The following is an 18813-nucleotide window of genomic DNA, read 5'->3' on the forward strand; positions in this document are numbered from 1 at the left end:
TCATCTTCTTGTCCAAGGCCCAGCATTATTTTGTCTCTAACATCTTCTCATGCCAGTCTCTAAAATTCTTTTTCTTCACATTACTATGCTGTTCACTTAACTATATTATATTTTCATTTGGCTTAATTAAGATTGATTTCTTCAGACTCATAGTGGTAACCTTGACTCATTTAACCCAGAAAACCTTGTGTTTACTACTCACTATTTCAAATATATCACTATTCTCCACTGCAATGTTTATTTCCATGGCTTTGGAGTATATGTTTTCTTATATAGGGCATTACTCTGCTTTACTCCCCATCCATTCAAGTTGTATTATTTCTCAAAGAGTAGGCTCAAATTGTCCATTCCTAATGTTTTGTCCAATATAACTATCCACTTTCTTTGAGTTTTGGCTAACTTACAAACAAAACATGGGCATGGCCAGTTTTAGCTTGGCCAGTTTTACACCGTCACTAATGGAGTCATAGAGTCATGGTTCCTTGGGAACAGTGGATTGCCTTGTACCATGTATACTTTGGGGGAGGACTTCTGAAACATAGAAAAACTCAGGAACTCTCCTGACAACAATTCCTTGCAGCAACCAAACAGAACCAGTAGTCATTGGCAAATATACAACTGGAATAGCCATAAAAAGTCTTAAAGAATGATGTCATCTGATTTAGGGGCAAGATGCTAGGAGGAAATAGATTTTTCTTAAAAATCAGGAAAAAACAAGACCTGTGACTTTTTCCATTAATGATTCCATTCAATCTGCAGAGTTGGACAGAATATAGGGCATATCCAAGAGGTACCAATTATCCCAATTGGTCCCCACTGCACTCTGAGAACATTCAGTATTCCCACACTATGTATATATGAATATGTTTTCTTCTCTGCATCATTAGAAGCTCCTCAATGACATCAGTCCTATGGAATAATATTGGCATATAAGTCTGAACATTATTATTAATATGTATTTTATGTCTGTATATAAAATATATTACATAATTTCTACATAGTATGTATATATAAATTACAAATACTTAGGCTATTTAGGCTAGCTAGTCACATTGCTAAGGCAAAAACTTTGTTTTGTAAATGCACAAAAATTAGTATCTAGCAATTTGGGCTGTAAAAGTGATAGATAGCATAGCTTTTATTGATGATGAAAGTATGTTATTCTTACAGCAGGTCGAGGTATGGGTTTTTGTGGTTTCTTTGAACCCAGTTTTTTCATTGCATTGTAGTATTTCTTCTGTTCTTCTGTCATAAAAATGTCTTGACCTCCAAAGTAAAGAAATGAAAGAAAAACTTGTAAAAATCACGCTCTTTGCTAGCTACAAAATTCATCTTAGTAACTGTGTGAAAAATGGCTCCACATTCTATTCTAATGCTACTAATTAATATTAGAATAGAATTTAAAAATATATATATATTTTAGAGATGCATATATTCAATGCATAAATTATGCCATATTAGTCAGATTTCTATACTGGAAATATCAGTACATGCTATCTGAATTATCAATCACTTAAAAACTCATAGATGATTAAGTCTCTCAAAACAGTTTCTGAATTTTATATCCTTTGTTTTTGTTGATTGCATTTGGAGCCAAAAGGAAACAGTGTGATATGTTTAGTTCACATTTTAGAGTAAAGATGAAGTTTTAGTATACTTATCTTCTTTTTCTGTTGGTTGAAGTTATCTATGATGACACCAATGAAAAGATTCAGAGTAAAGAATGAACCAAAAATAATAAAGATGACAAAATAAAGATACATGTACAGATTGTCTTCATACTTGGGTTGTAATTCTACCTACAAAATATGAAAAATGATAACTATTAGATCTAATCCATGTTTCATAAAAAAGACATCAGTGAATTTTTGATTCTCAAAGCATGTCTCTATCACTGGAAATTAAAAAAAATTAAACAGATTTTTTTAAACATCAAATCTAACACCTATTGAAGAGTCTCTAATAAGGTTCACTGACTTGAGAAAATGAAACAACTCATAGAAAAGTCTGAATAATTAAAATTAATTTCACCAATAAATGCCTAGATGATGAATGCACTTTCAATGCAGTTTCAAGACCCCAATGGGGCATGCAAAGTGAGGATTTCCTCTTCCTACAGAAGAGGTGTTGTAGTCACACTACTCTATGTTAAAACTTTCAAATTTTACCCTCTCTGACTCAGCTTCTTCATCTGTAAAATGGAAAAATATAGAACCTACTCCTCATATGGTAGTTGAGAAGGTTAAATGTTACTATTGTATATGAGAGGTGTTAGAACAGCACCTGGCCAATAGTAATAGGTTAAGAGTAAAGGTTTGATTTCTATTACATATTTCTGTTGATAGACTAGAATTATTACTGTACGTGTGGACATCGGTACATCAGTAGGATCCTTCCATCCTGAAAATGAGTCTATTGATTCATCCTATTCAGCAGGCCTTAGGCATTGTTTTTGTAACAATGATGCCCTCTCATCCAGCACAGTTCTGATGAAAAATGTATGATTATTGGTTTGGGCTTCCCTGGTGGCGCAGTGGTTGAAAGTCTGCCTGCCGATGCAGGGGACGCAGGTTCGTGCCCCAGTCCGGGAGGGTCCCACATGCCGTGGAGCGGCTGGGCCCGTGAGCCATGGCCGCTGAGCCTGCGCGGCCGGAGCCTGTGCTCCGCAATGGGAGAGGCCACAGCAGTGAGAGGCCCGCGTACCGCAAAAAAAAAAAAAAAAAAAAAAAGTATGATGGTTGGTTTAAGCTTTGGCTGTAATCTGTAGTTCAGGTCTCACAGGACATTGTTCTAACCAACTCAGTTAACTAGTCACAGGTGACAATGAATGAAGGTAATGACTCATTGTGTCATGAAATCAATTTAGAGGGTAATGGCCAACATGGAATTCTTTTTTCTAATGAAATCGGGTAAAATAGAAAATATTGGAAATATTGTAAAACTGCCTATTCTTTGATAAGACTTCTATTTTATTTATGCATGTGTGTAGTGGACAGTGATATAAAATATTTTAAAATGTCTTAAAGTTAAATACAATGCAAACACAAAAGTGCACAGTACATAAGTGTTAGATGTAATAAACTCTTTTAAAGTGAACTGTACAACCCAAGATGTCAGAAACCCTTGGTGTATCCTTCCCAAACATAAATTCTACCATTCCTGCTAGAGGTAATCATTATCCTGACTTTTACACTAATTATTTCCTTGCTTTTTCTCTAGTTAGAACCTAAGTATGCATTCTTGAACAATAAGGTTAGTTGTGTCTACATTTTGTCTAGTAGACACATTTGTTATAACAGTTACATTTTAAGATTCATCTGCATTATTATGTGTACTGGATTCATATATAATTTTCAATACTGTTTAATATTCAATATTTGCCTATTTCTACTACTTTTGAGCTGTTTCCAGTTTTTCACTAATGCAAAAAAATGTTATGCTCATTCTTATACATAGATTCTCCTATATATGTACACAAGTTTCTATAGAATATATTGCTAAAAATGGAATTGTGGGGTTAAAGAATATCTTGAACTTCAATGAATAATGTTGGTAATGCTCAACTTTTTTAAAGGAATATTTATCCATTTCCCCCCAACCAGGATACTAGAGTTCTTGTTGCTGTTTATTCTTAGCAGCACTTGGTATTGTCAAACTTTTTAATATCGCCAATCAGGAAGGTTTGCATGTAATATCTAATTTTGGTTTAAATTTGCATTTCTCTATTAACTAATGAGAGTAAGAGTGAATAATTTGTCATAATTATAGTGGCCAATTGGACTCCATCTTTTGTGAAGTGCTTGAATGCTGAGGGGTTACATAGCAGATAGTGTATGCTAGGTTATTAAGGAAGAAACTGAAAGCAAGTTGTGTGTCATGTAGGTTATTGATAAGAAAGGTGGAGAGAATTTTAAATGAATTAATCCAATAGGTAGGAAACCACTGCAGAAAATGAGATAATGTAAGAAAGCCAGCACAGTGAGTGGTAATAAATAATAAATTGTAACTATTATTCAAAAAAACCCATAACTGGGATTCCTGATAGTAATAGATACAATGCAGGGTGTTAAGCACTCTCATTCTTTTTTTTTTTTTTTTAAATAAGGTGAAAAAAAAATCAGGAATTCTTTCTAAGTTACCACCTGGTTTTTGGTGTCAGGAATATAATATTTTGAGCTTAATTATTATACTCTGGCAATATATAAGAAGCCAATCTCTTTTTCAAAATGTGATTTCCTCCTTTATTGTTAGCGAGAAATTAATGGAGATGATACAAAAAATTTCAAAAGTGCTGATGTGTATAAGGTAGATTATGAAAGCCCCTTTTTCTACCACAAAAATCTCACTTCCCAGAAAGAAACACCATTAGGATTTTTTATATGTTTATTTTGTTTTCTGTTTGCTTTTTTCACCATTAGTCAGATCCTTCCTATCAGAGGAAAGATCAAAAGCTGGAAGAAATCTGTGACAGAAGAAGAAAGTGCCTGTGCAGGCTTTTAATTCATGGCCAGAACTATGAGAACCAAAAATAAGATGTCTCATTTTACAAATAGAGTCAACAAATTTTTAAGTGCCAGGTACCATGCTAGATACTAGGAAAGATATGTTAAAAGATTCACAGTGAGTAGAGAAATACATTTAAATCAAATTTTGGAAAGTGTAATGTAAGGTTGAATATTTTATTTTTCTAATATAGATGTAATCTATAAATTTACCTATGATTTCATTTTATTGACAATATCACTAAATAATAACACTGCAGAAATATTCACTGGATCAAATTAAACAATTTTCTCTCTAAACAGACTTACATTTCGTGAATCAACAGCTGCATACATGATATCCATCCATCCCTTAAATGTGGCCTGTAAAAAAAGTCACATAATTTAATTTTTTCCCTCACAAAGTATAATTCTAGAAAAGAGATTAAATATCAGATTGATTGACCAAGATTCATTAAAAACAGGTATATAAAATAGTTTTGAATTAATATTTAAACTCTTTGGGCAAAGTTTTATAACACATTCATTGAAAACTCTTCCTTTGTATTCTTCTATAACATCTTTTTATGCAACTTTAACATCTATAATGAAATCATGATGGATTACAACAATAGGCTATCATAAAAGCAATTATCAATAACTTTTGACTCTGCTGTATCTAAAGAATATAACATGAAAGAATTTCACATATATAGTACTACCTTCAGACAAATGAAAAAATATGCTGTGTTGTTTGATCTTAATGCTTTCTTTTCTGCTCATCCTTTTCTAAGTGGTATTATCACCAACCATCAATCATGATGGTTTGTTCTTGAAACTCTCCTCAGTATTGCTAAATATACTATTTTGAGGCAGTTATTCTATAAGAAGCAGCATTATAATCTGAAGCAAACATTATATTTAATTGCAATTTACTTTTTAAAATATTTTGGTTTTGTGTGTTTGTGTGGGCATAGTAATCCTGAAGACAAGTCATTTTTTTTCAGTTCCTCAGTGCCACAGGACCCTGAAATACTTACCTAGTGTTGGGTATTGTGTAGGTGGATCATCTCAGGGAGCATGTGGACATGACTTAGAGTGGTCGGTTGAGAAGTTGAATGGACTTTTACGAAATTATAGCAGATATAATAGACTTGATAGGAAGGTTTTCATTTGCAAGAGAGCAATCTCCCTATCTGAAAGCATTCAAGCAGCAGGAAGAAAGAGGGGAATCAAGGTAGGAGTTTGTGTGAGGGTACATTTGGTTACAGTGTTGGTGAAGGTTGGGTGGGTGGAGACTTGGCGAGGGTTTAGAGACTGTCTGGTACCTGAGAAGGAGGACAGAAATCTACCACCCCTCTCCCTACCACCTTTCCAACCCCACCCTCAGGCCACTGCCTCTACTTTGCTCAGATTAGGGATGAGGGAAAACAGTAGGAACCTACACAGAAATCTCAGTAACAAAGACCTGTGCTGGGAACCTAAGGCTTAGTCTGAGAGACTATAAACTTTGTAGTGCTGTCCAGTTTTCAACATGGCACAGAGAAGACAGTTCGGCCATGACTGAGGAAGAATCTAGGCAGATGGGCTTGAGTAAGTATGTATTTGCAAACACTGAGAAAGAAGAATTTTGGACTCCTTTTCATAATACATCACAGTGAATAATAAGGTGGTTACTTACTACTTGAAGTAGAGAAAGATACCCGAGTCCCACATTATCAAAATTGACTTTCACGTTCTTCCACCGGGCAGTTTGGTTGCTGTCTATGAGGGCCTTACACTCACTGTAGTTGTTGACCATGCTGACATCAAACATTTCTCCAGTGGTGTAGTTAATACAGTGATAAAACTTGCCAGCAAAGAGATTCACTCCCATGATACTGAATATTAACCAAAAGATCAGACAAACCAGAAGTACATTCATTATGGATGGAATAGCTCCTAAAAGAGCATTGACAACAACCTGGCACAGAAATGAGATGGAAAAAGAAGTGAAAAGAGAGTCAGATCTATGGAAGGACTAGGAATTTAGGTCATCATATATGCAAACTTGATATAGAAAATATGAAAATCATTCTAGTACTGAAAGTTTGATTCTCTTTTTAAAAAACTAAAACAGCTACTGCAAAAACAGTAGATTTTAAATTGGTAAAGTGAAAAGAATTTAAGAGCTAGCCATTCCTTTCTATGCAATCATGTACATACAAACATAGGAGCACACACACTGACACACATCATCTGTTTCTGGTTGTTTTTGCAACATTCAGAGAAAGTCATAAGTAACTATTTTAAAATATCACAAAAAAAGCATCTAAAAGTTCTTTTTTGAATAGCTAAATGTACAGAGACAGGGCATCACCATTTCCTCCGTGCTGAGGGTATGTGGTCTCAGGTTTTGTGCCCCAGGGGATGACAAATGGCAGCACAAATTCCTCTGAGTTCTTTTGTACCACCTTTCTAAATGAGTGTTAGATTTCCACAGCTGACCTACTTTTTAGCCATCTCAGCCTTCGTTTGAAAGCTAAAAGGCCAGATTTGAACTTTAAAAGGCTCAAAATACATCATATGGAACCGGGAAGAAAAATGATGAGGAACGATGTGGTGGTTTCAAATTACAGTGAGTGGGATTTCGTGCACGTTTATAAATGGAAGAAACATAACTAATCTTGACTCACATCAGAAGCCTACACAACATGCTAGAAATTTCCCACAGAGTGAAAAAATCTAGTTAGAAGCAATCTAATTGTTCCTAATTAGAAGAAACCATTCAGGCATTATGTTCTGTTTGAGTGCCTCCAACAATGTCAAGTTTATGGATGTCTGACAAATATTACTGATTGATTGGTTATGTGAGTCTGAATGTAGAAGACACAAATTCAGCATGGATTTGTCATGTCTAAGGTTCAAAGCAGCAGTTTGTTCTCAATTCTAATTCCAACAAATTCTAAAGCATTTGGTCTTACCCTCATTCCTTCAAACCGGGATAAGGCTCTCAATGGCCTCAGAGCTCTTAGTGTTCTGAGGGATTTGATGGCACCAAGTTCTGAGTAACCCAAAGCATTTGCAGTTAAGCTAACCAATGAGACCTATACAGAAAAAGCAACACAGTTTTCTCATTTACAAACAAAAATGCTTACACAATTCAACCTTGCTTTATGTAATAAACCAGTAGTTCTCAAACTTTAGTGAGTATCAGAATCACCTGGAGAGCTTGCTGTAAACACAAATCGCTGGCCAAGGTTTAAGGTGGGGCCTGAGAATTTGCATTTCTTCGAGTTCCCAGGTGAGGCTAATGATACTGGCCTGTGAGCCACACTTTGAAAACCACTGCTATAAACTTATGAAAAAGAAGAAGCTATATGTGTTTTTTTTCAAGATTCTTGGCAAGAAAATTTTTTAAAATTAAATGTAAAGCAAGAAAAAGAATGACACCGAAATGAAATTTTCATCTATAGATCTGCAAAACTTTATCATTCCTCATATTACTGAGCAGACCTGAAAGAGAAATTAAAACTTAGTACAAGTATGCAAGTAAACTACGCAAACCACTATTGACTCTGAATATAAACACATTCAGAAAGATCTAGGTTTCTAAATAGTGGCTTAGTCTTCCTGTAAATGTCAGTGTGAGGGCATAAGATCATTAATTAGGGAAAATTAAAATAATTCAGTAAAAAAAATGTTGAGATATTAGTATAACTAATTAGAAATTATCAGAAAAATGGTTTCTTTAGTCATTTACACAGATGACTAATGCAGTTGATAGAAGTTCTAAAATCTCAGCTAAAAAGGAAAAGAGCAACTGCCATAGGTGGCACAGAAATGTCTGATTTCCTTTGAAAATACATAGAAAACTCATTAAAGCTATATAAACTAAAAAAAGATATTTTCTCCTAAAGTGCACCTGAATTTCAAAAGTAGAAAAATGAAAACAGATGTGTAATATAGGTTTTAAGAATATGGTGTTAGTGTATATTTTAAAAATACAGTTTTTTAAGAAAAATAAGTGAAGCATAGAGAAATTTTTAAAACAAAACTTGACTTATTCGAACTAATTTTGCACATGTCCTCTGAGATAGAAAAACCTTTAAATTTAGAAAAAATTAATCTATAAAAATTTCTGAGGTGGTTTTTATATTTTTCCTAAAATCTAAACTCTTAGGCTTTGTAAGTCTCCTCTTCACAGATAACTGAAAAATAGTTACTGAATTATCATTTGTTGTGAAGATCTTCTACATATAAAACAAGAGGATCTATAGTACTTTATCTTCTCTAAAGACAAAATGAAAAAGAGATAGGCATAAATTAAAAGAGGAAAGATAAAAGTTAGACATAAGAAAAAAAATTCTGAACCGGGGCAGTATTTATTGGCTAAAGAAGTAGTAAAATATTCAATTTTACATGTCTTGTGTAGCTGAATATGAAAAGGAGATACCTGTAGACCCTCTTCTCTTTTTGATCTTTATTGGTCTTTGGCCTGTAAATAGTAATCTCCTTCTATTCCATCACTGACATCTCCACCAAATTTCTCTCCCTGAAAGAGCGAGCTTTTCTTGTCACTTTCCATAGACAATTCTTTAGTGGCTTCATTACTAAATCATAAATCTAAATCTCTTTGTATGGCATCTCAGGTCCTTCAACCTCTTCTCCAACTTACCTTTCTTACCTTATCATCCAATTACAGAACGCTTTCCCTCACTTGTTTTGTGAACAAGCCCTGCTTGGCATGCATCAGTGTCTTTAAGGCTTTGGTGTCCTTCCCCTCATCTGTACCTGCTGACATGTCATTCCTCAAAAGCCAGCTCACACTGCACTGCCCTCATGAAGCCTTTGCTCCTTCCTCAGTGAAGCACACGGCACTTTTAATATAGATGTCATCTTCTCGTTGTATACTATCTGTCCTCACTAGTTGTCTGTAAGCTCCCATAGGCCCAGAAAAATGGCATTCATATTTGTCTCTTCCATAACAAAATAGATGCTCGATAAATATATTTGACATAAAGCAAAGTATTGATTAGTTTAATACATTATCATAATAGTTTTCTTAAATCTAAGCAGGTAAATATCAGGATATGCTAGGTAATATGAGTAGCAGCTTATAGACTTCAACTAGATTTCTCTTAAGAATTTCTTTATATTTAGGTAGTGTTGACTTAATGCCTTTATTGTCACATAGATATATTAAATGCCAGATATTTTTATTAAAAATCATAACCACATACAGAAAATAAAGAAAAGTATCATCCATAATATCATTATACAAATAAAATAACTGGTACTATCTTGGTATATTTTTCCTTTGTTTGTAATGTCCACACATATGTGGTTTTAAGTATTAGTTATTGTCTTATTTCATTGCCAGTAAACTTCTGATGTAATTCTGCATGTAGCTCTATATGTTATTTGAGAATAGATTTGCTTTAAGCAGATTCAAGGGGAAAAAGATATTTTTGTCTCTTAAATTCAAAGAATACTCTTTGTCTCTTACAAATTTTTTCCTCTGTTTGTTGATTAGAAAACTCCTACTAAATTAAAAGTTGATATATTTTTCACCTGAAGTTGTAAAAAATAATTTTCTCCATGAAATGGTCAATTTTTTTCTTTGCTAACATCATATGTAAATTTTATATTTCAAAATACATCTTTAATTGCCAAGGAATTATTATAATCAACAGAATATTACCTTTAAAGTACACTAGTTAATACATTGTGCTTTCCTGAAAATTCCAGAGTCCTCCTCCTCCCTTAGCTCTGAGAATCACCCCGTCCCCTCCCCCCAGGTTTCCTGTCCCCTATTCTTACTGGCTCGCCTAGTCTTTTCTAGACAAAAGGCCTTTAAGTTCCTTTCTAGTCTTTCAAAATGGACTATTAATTTAAAAGAGGTTTAAGAAGTAAATCTCCAAAACTAAATGAAAGTGATTTAAAAAAATTTTTTAGTTAAGATATTATATGCATTAAAAAAGGTGAGATCTTCCTTAAAATTTTCCCTCAAAAATCAGGGAATAACCTCATATTCATATTTTTAAAGCTTTATATTCTGATACTCCCTCTTTATTTTCAGCACCATCGTGGTTTCACAAAACTTTTAAATAATTGGTCCATAGCGAATCTGTTTCTACCATCATACAAATCATGAAGTGTCTCTTGCTATTTGGACTTTCAAATTTTTTTGGAATTAGTAATCCACCTGTGGGACAAACACTTTGCAACAGGCTCTGGTGATGATGAATATAGTAACATCAAAGATGCCCTTGAAGAATTTAAATACAGTTATTGTATGAAATGTGAGAGTGATAAAAGCAAAACTTCTATGTTAATATATTATTTTGTATAACTTGGAATCTTAAATATTAATTTAAACTAAATCAATACATACAATAAGTTCCATTTGACTGTTTCATCTCTGAAAGTATATACATCTAAACCAGCAAAAAAATTGTTTCGGGGCATTTTCTTATTGGCATGATGGGAACCATCATTTATATTTGGGGCCATGCAGTACTTACTGAGTGCCTTTTATGTGCCAGGCACCATTGCTAGCACATATCATTCACATGCCAACAGAATGAAACAAGAATGTGCAGAATACTCACATCGACAATCAGGAAATCTAGCCAGCACCAGGCATTGGTAAAATACATTTGAAAGCCGTATGCAACCCACTTGAGAAGCATTTCCAGGATGAATATATAAGTGAAAACTTTGTCAGCATACTCTAACATGGTCTTAATGGTTTTTCGCTGTTCAATATATATATCTTCAAAGGCCTGTAAGTGAAAAAGCTTCACTGAATTTCATTTTCATAAACTGTCTCTAATTGGTATCTTATTAGAGAAAAACATGCTGCAGCCTCTTCTCAGGTGCTTAAGGGTAGAACACTTTGTGCTTCCCAGAGCAGCACTTTGCTTTATAGTTATCTATATGCAAGTGACTGTTGACTGAGCATTTATCAACCAATTAATTCAAATAAGTTTTATATTTTGGTATCAGGGTACCCCAAAAGAGCTTAAAATTTTTGAGACACTGCCAGCTGCTTCTCTCTACAGCAGGAGGCAGAAAATCATCTGCAAGCAGATCTGCTTTGTTCAGTGCAGAGTTGTGGACTGTAGCCCCTCAGTAATGCAAATGTAAGGCAAGGAGCCCCCTTAGCCTGGGAAAGGGAATGGATTATGATCTCTAGCTTTCTCCTCTATCTCTCTTGCTCAATCTGGGCATGTGTGTGGTGTATATCTAGAACCTCCCTTTGCCACTATTTTGCAGAGCTCTTTGGAAAGGGAGGAGAAATTCATTTGCAGGAGTCCCTAGGCCTTCTGGAATGAAAAGAGCATTTATCTAATTCAGTCCTCTTACAAGAAAAACTATCAGGGTAACCTGGTGGTCTGGATCAAGGAGAAAGGAGAATTTTTTTTTTTGGAGAAAAGGGGGATCTGGGCTTGTAAGTGGGGCTCAATACAAGAGCCTAAATGCTTTTCAACTCTATCTATAGCTGAAGCTAGAAGCCCCTCAGAAGCCAGCCTTTGTGCATGTTGGTGCACTTTGGTGATCTCTGACTGGGTGTAATTGATAACCGTGAGCTGCTACAGCAAGGGCACTAGTCACCAACAAGATGTCACAGTTCCCTCTCTACTTGGCATTAAAACACAGAGCTGACCTTCTTTGCTCCAAGTACATGACAGGCTGCAGGATCCTTAATCAAATCAGAGGTGGGCTTTGAGGCCTCCAGATATAATGCCATGATCCTCCTACTAAAATCAACTCACCAAACACTAGCAACTAATAGAAAAATAAACAAATAAGTGTAACCACATTTACATTACCAAAGGGAAAACGGGACACACTGTTTTCATTATATTAATCAATATTTTGACCAAATTAACCATTCTGTGGAATGAAAGCAGATATAAAATAAGTTTGTAATGCTTTCACTTTGCTACTCATTGGTAATTAAGTTAGTTTACTGTTTGCCATTCAATGTGATTGGCACTAGTGAATCAGCATGAACAAGACAGGTGGGTTTTATGTAGCAATGGAGCTTATGTTAAACAGTTTGATATTTAGCTGATAATCCCATATCATGTCTACATACTCATTCTTAACAGGAACTGGTTCTGATGACTAAAGGAAAGGTCCTTCCTTAAATACTCACAAAACATCATACTGATCTAAATTTGATTCAATCTGAGGCCTATTCCAGAACAATGAAAATTGCTATTTAAGTAGTGTGCTAAAAATATCATACAATGTCTCTCATATTCACAAACACCTTGTTGTAAAAACATGTAAGAGGAGGTTCATTAAGCGGGAAGGTGAAGGATTTCAGGTAAAAGTAAAAGAGCAAATCATATTTCACCTACCAGTGCCCCACTGCTGAGTAGAATCATGAAGACAATGAAGGTTTCGAACCAGTTATGCTCCACTATCTTATAGCAAGTTTTTCTCAAGTTCCACCAGAGTTTCCCTTTGCCTTCTTCTATGCTTATCTGACAACACTTAAACTTCCGCACACAGTCTAAAATATGTCAAAGTAAATGAAGAAAAAAATTACTCTTTGATTATGTATATTTGTGTTGGTGTGAGATTCATCTACATTATTACCTGATATATTGTAAATAACTAGTTTTTAATATGGCTTTCACATGTAGAAATAGAAATCATCTATACTTTTTTACTCATTCAACAACTATTTTTTAGTGTTTATGGGACTATTATAATGAATTATATTGCATTATAAAAACATATTATAGAACAGAAAGAAGTAATCACCAAAAGTTGATATTTCCATCCTATCCTTATCCAATGAGATTGATTCCACTCATATACAGACTTTATATATATTTGATATCTAATTAGTTAACTTAATGGTATAATATAAACATTTCCTTTTTTGTTACAAGTAAATAGAATTTTGAAAGGTTTCACATGTTTCTCTAAATAAGATTACCAGACATAACCAAAATTTATATAAAGATTCCACTATTATTGAATACTTTTTGTATTTTATTTAATTTATTTTTTATACAGCAGGTTCTTATTAGTTACCCATTATGTACATATTAGTGTACATATGTCAATCCCAGTCTCCCAATTCATCACAGCACCTATTATTGAATATTTATGTTTCTTTAACTCTAGCTATTATCAGCAATAATGTTAACAGACACCTTTGCAGTCTACTATATCAAAGGCTTGTCAACAAATATTTATTGAATAACTGTTTATTCAAGGAAATATACTGGACAAATTATAAAACTAGAATGTGCGAAACACAGCCTTGTTCTAAAAAGAGTGCGTATTTTGAGTAGGGGAGATTTGCCCACAGATATTACAGTTGTAGAAAGCAAAATAGGTATTGTGAGAGTTTACCAGAAGATTAATTTCTAATACTGTGCTCACTTCGGCAGCACATATAAAACACTGGAATGATACAGAGAAGATTAGCATGGCCCCTGCACAAGGATGACAGGCAAATTCATGAAGTGTTCCATATTTTTTACAAGGGAATCCCCATAAGGTTAACAGCTGATCTTTCAGCAGAAACTCTGCAAGCCAGAAGCGAGTGGCAGGACATATTGAAAGTGATGAAAGGGAAAAACCTACAACCAAGATTACTCTACCCAGCAAGGATATCATTCAGATTTGACAGAGAAATTAAAACCATTAAAGACAAGCAAAAGCTAAGAGAATTCAGCACGACCAAACCAGCTTTACGGCAAATGCTAAAGAAACTTCTCTAGGCAGGAAACACAAGAGAAGGAACAGACCTACAATAACAAACCCAAAACAATTAAGAAAATGGTAATAGGAACATACATATCGATAACTACCTTAAATGTAAATGGATTAAATGCTCCAAACAAAAGACAAAGACTGGTTGAATTGATACAAAAAGAAAACCTGTATATATGCTGTCTACAAGAGACCCACTTCAGACCTAGGGACACATACAGACTGAAAGTGAGGGGATAGAAAAAGATATTCGATGCAAATGGAAATCAAAAGAAAGCTGGAGTAGCAATTCTTACATAAGACAAAATAGACTTTAAAATAAAGACAATTACAAGACACAAAAAGGGACACTACATAATGATCAAGGGATCAATCCAAGAAGAAGATACAACAATTGTAAATATTTATGCACCCAACATTGGACAACCTCAATACATAAGGCAAGTGCTAACAGCCATAAAAGGGGAGATCGACAGTAACACAATAATAGTAAGGGACTTTAACACCCCTCTTTCACCAATGGACAGAATATGAAAAATGAAAATAAATATAGAAACACAAGCTTTAAATGATATATTAAACAAGATGGACTTAATTGATATTTATAGGACATTCCATCAAAATTCAACAGAATACACTTTCTTCTCAAGTGCTCATGGAACATTCTCCAGGATATATCATATCTTGGGTCATAAATCAAGCCTTGGTAAATTTAAGAAAATTGAAATCTTATCGAGTATCTTTGCCAACCACAACGCTATGAGACTAGACATCAGTCACTGGAAAAAATCTGTTAAAAATACAAACACATGGAGGCTAAACAATATGCTACTAAATAACCAAGAGATCACAGAAGAAATCAAAGAGGAAATAAAAAAATACCTAGAAACAAATCACAATGAAAACAGGATGACCCAAAACCTATGGGATGCAGCAAAAGAAGTTCTAAGAGGAAAGTTTATATCAATATGATCCTACCTCAAGAAACAAGAAAAAACTCAAATAAACAACCTAACCTTACACCTAAAGCAATTAGACAAAGAAGAACAAAAAAACCCCAAAGTTAGCAGAAGGAAAGAAATCATAAAGATCAGATCAGAAATAAATGAAAAAGAAATGAAGGAAACGATAGCAAATATCAATAAAACTCAAGGATGTTTCCTTGAGAAGATAAACAAAATCGACAAACCATTAGCCAGAATCATCAGGAATAAAAGGGAGAAGACAGTAGAATTAGAAGTGAAAAAGAAGTAACAACTGACACTGCAGAAATACAAAGGATCATGAGAGATTACTACAAGCAACTATATGCCAATAAAATGGACAACCTGGAAGAAATGGACAAATTCTTAGAAAAGCACAACATTCTGAGACTGAACCAGGAAGAAGAAGAAAATATAAACAGACAAATCACAAGCACTGAAATTGAAACTGTGACTAAAAGTCTTCCAACAAACAAAAACCCAGGACCAGATGGCTTCACAGGCGAATTCTATCAAACATTAAGAGAAGAGCTAACACCTATCCTTCTCAAACTCTTCCAAAATATAGCAGAGGGAGGAACACTCCCAAACACATTCTACAAGGCCACCATCACCCTGATACTGAAACCAGACAAAGATGTCACAAAGAAAGAAAACTACAGGCCAATACCACTTGTGAATATAGATGCAAAGATACTCAACAAAATACTAGCAAACAGACTCCAACAGCACATTAAAAGGATCATACAACATGATCAAGTAGGGTTTATCCCAGGAATGTGAAGATTCTTCAATATACACTAATCAATCAATGTGATAAACCATATTAATGAATTGAAGTAGAAAAACCACATGATCATCTCAATAGATGCAGAAAAAGCTTTTGACAAAATTCAACACCCATTTATGATAAAAACCCTCCAGAAAGTAGGCATAGAGGGAACTTACCTCAACATAATAAAGGCCATATATGACAAACCCACAGCCAACATCATTCTCAATGGTGAAAAACTGAAACCATTTCCACTAAGATCAGGAACAGGACAAGGTTGCCCACTCTCACCACTGTTATTCAAAATAGTTTTGGAAGTTGTCAAACAGCAATCAGAGATGAAAAAGAAATAAAAGGAATCCAAAGTGGAAAAAAGGAAGTAAAATTGTCACTGTTTGCAGATGACATGATCCTATACATAGAGAATCCTAAACATGCTACCAGAAAACTACTAGAGCTAATCAATAAATTTGGTAAAGTAGCGGGATACAAAATTAATGCACAGAAATCTCTTGCATTCCTATACACTAATGATGAAAAATCTGAAAGAGAAATTATGGACACACTCCCATTTACCATTGCAACAAAAAGAATAAAATACCTAGGAATAAACCTACCTAAGGAGACAAAAGACCTGTATGCAGGAAACTATAAGACACTGATGATAGAAGTTAAAGATGATACAAACAAATGGAGAGATATACCATGTTCTTGGATTGGAAGAATCAACATTGTGAAAATGACTATACTACCCAAAGCAATCTACAGATTCAATGCAATCCCTATCAAACTACCAATGGCATTTTTCACAGAACTAGAACAAAAAGTTTCACAATTTATATGGAAAAACAAAAGTCCCCAAATAGCAAAAGCAATCTTATGAAAGAAAAACAGAGCTGGAGGAATCAGGCTCCCGGACTTCACACTATACTACAAAGCTACAATAATCAAGACAGTATGGTACTGCCAAAAAAACAGAAATATAGATAAATGGAACAGGATAGAAAGCCCAGAAATTAACCCATGCACATATGGCCACCTTACCTTTGATAAAAGAGGCAAGAATATACAATGGAGAAAAGACAGCCTCTTCCATAAGGGGTGCTGGGAAAAGTGGACAGCTACATGTCAAAGAATGAAATTAGAACACTTCCTAACACCATGTGGAAAAATAAACTCCAAATGGATTAAAGACCTAAATGTAAGGCCAGAAACTATCAAACTCTTAGAGGAAAACAAAGGCAGAACACTCTATGACATAAGTCACAGTAAGATCCTTTTTGACCTACCTCCTAGAGAAATGGAAATAAAAACAAAACTAAACAAACGGGACCTAATGAAACTTAAAAGCTTTTGCACAGCAAAGGAAACCATAAACAAGACAAAAACACAACCCTCAGAATGGGAGAAGATATTTGCAAACAAATCAATGGACAAAGGATTAATCTCCAAAATATACAAGCAGCTCATGCAGCTCAATATCAAAAAAACAAACAATCCAATCCAAAAATGGGCAGAAGACCTAAATAGACATTTCTCCAAAGAAGATATACAGATTGTCAACAAACACATGAAAGCATGCTCAACATCACTAACCATTAGAGAAATGCAAATCAAAACTTCAATAAGGTACCACCTCACACTGGTCAGAATGGCCATCATCAAAAAATCTACAAACAATAAATTCTGAAGAGGGGATGGAGAAAAGGGAACCCTCCTGCACTGTTGGTAGGAATGTAAATTGATACAGCCACTATAGAGAACAGTATGGAGGGTCCTTAAATAACTAAAAACAGAACTACCATACGACCCAACAATCCCACTACTGGGCATATACCCTGAGAAAAGACAAATGTTGATATTACCATAAATATTATTATGCATATATTGTGACCCTAAAAATAAGCTAATTGTCTGGGAAGGAGTAATAACTAATACTACAGAAATTATTTTTGTGATATACCACTTAAATGTTTCATAAAGTCATAATTTTTTTCATAATCAATGTCACTGAAACGTGTGCAGAATTTTGTAGGAAATAGTGAAGAAAAGTGGCTTCCCTCATAACTTATCCTGAACAAATAGCTCTTCCTCTGAAATAATTTAAAAATTGACAATTAATATATAAATGTTTTCTCCAATGCATTTAAGTCCAAAAGCAATAGGTGTATGTAACATAATCATCTGCAAAAGCCTTGAACCTATTGACCTCAATTTTGATTTCTAACATTTGTATAATCACATATTTTTAAAGTTAGCTTAAGTCTAAATTAAAACAGCTTTAACGTTCTTAAATAAAATGAAAATGAATGAAACACTTTTAGAATTAGTTGCAATTAAATAGCATTACTACAGTCATTATTATTAAAATAAACTTTTGCTTAAGCAATTACTTTTGAATTTGGGTCTAAGACATAGTATGAATTGTTAAATAGCTGTTAACTAAAAAAATGAGTTAAGAATGAAGTGATTCCTAGGACTTTAGAGGAAAAGTTCTGTACCTACAATAGTGATTTATATAAGAAATATAAGGAATTTCATACTCTGTAATATTGCACTAATTTTTTACGCCTCTTTGTATGTAGCGCATTCCCACATTAAATCTGGATTGGTGACTCTGCTTTGGTGAACAGGACAGAAGCAAACCTGATGTAAGTGGAGGATTAAGTGCTTGGCATTTAGCCTTCCTCTCCTGCTCCTTTGCTTTCGCTATGAGAAAAAGCCTGGGCCAGTGTGTGGATGGAGCTGAGTCAGGCAGCAGTCTCATCTAAGACCTCAGCCGTATGACTAATCCTAACCAAGATCAGCAAAACCACCTAGCCAGCCATGGGCTTGTGAGCAAAAATATACG

General features: G+C 34.3%; 1 protein-coding gene across 1 annotated transcript in view; it reads right to left on the reverse strand.

The window, feature by feature from the left end:
* The window catches only part of SCN2A (sodium voltage-gated channel alpha subunit 2), an 89705-nt gene that overhangs the window by 7297 nt on the left and 63595 nt on the right, over positions 1 to 18813 (reverse strand). The window contains exons 19-25 of the mRNA XM_081241808.1: positions 12836 to 12990; positions 11075 to 11248; positions 7445 to 7567; positions 6163 to 6444; positions 4812 to 4865; positions 1658 to 1799; positions 1169 to 1266 (exon numbers count right to left, since the gene is read on the reverse strand). Of these exons, the coding sequence (XP_081097934.1) occupies positions 1169 to 1266; positions 1658 to 1799; positions 4812 to 4865; positions 6163 to 6444; positions 7445 to 7567; positions 11075 to 11248; positions 12836 to 12990 (1028 nt within the window). The remainder of the gene's footprint in view (positions 1 to 1168; positions 1267 to 1657; positions 1800 to 4811; positions 4866 to 6162; positions 6445 to 7444; positions 7568 to 11074; positions 11249 to 12835; positions 12991 to 18813) is intronic.

This window comes from Mesoplodon bidens (genome assembly GCF_964165515.1).
Source record: "Mesoplodon bidens genome assembly, chromosome: 8".
Classification (NCBI taxonomy): Eukaryota; Metazoa; Chordata; class Mammalia; order Artiodactyla; family Ziphiidae; genus Mesoplodon; species Mesoplodon bidens.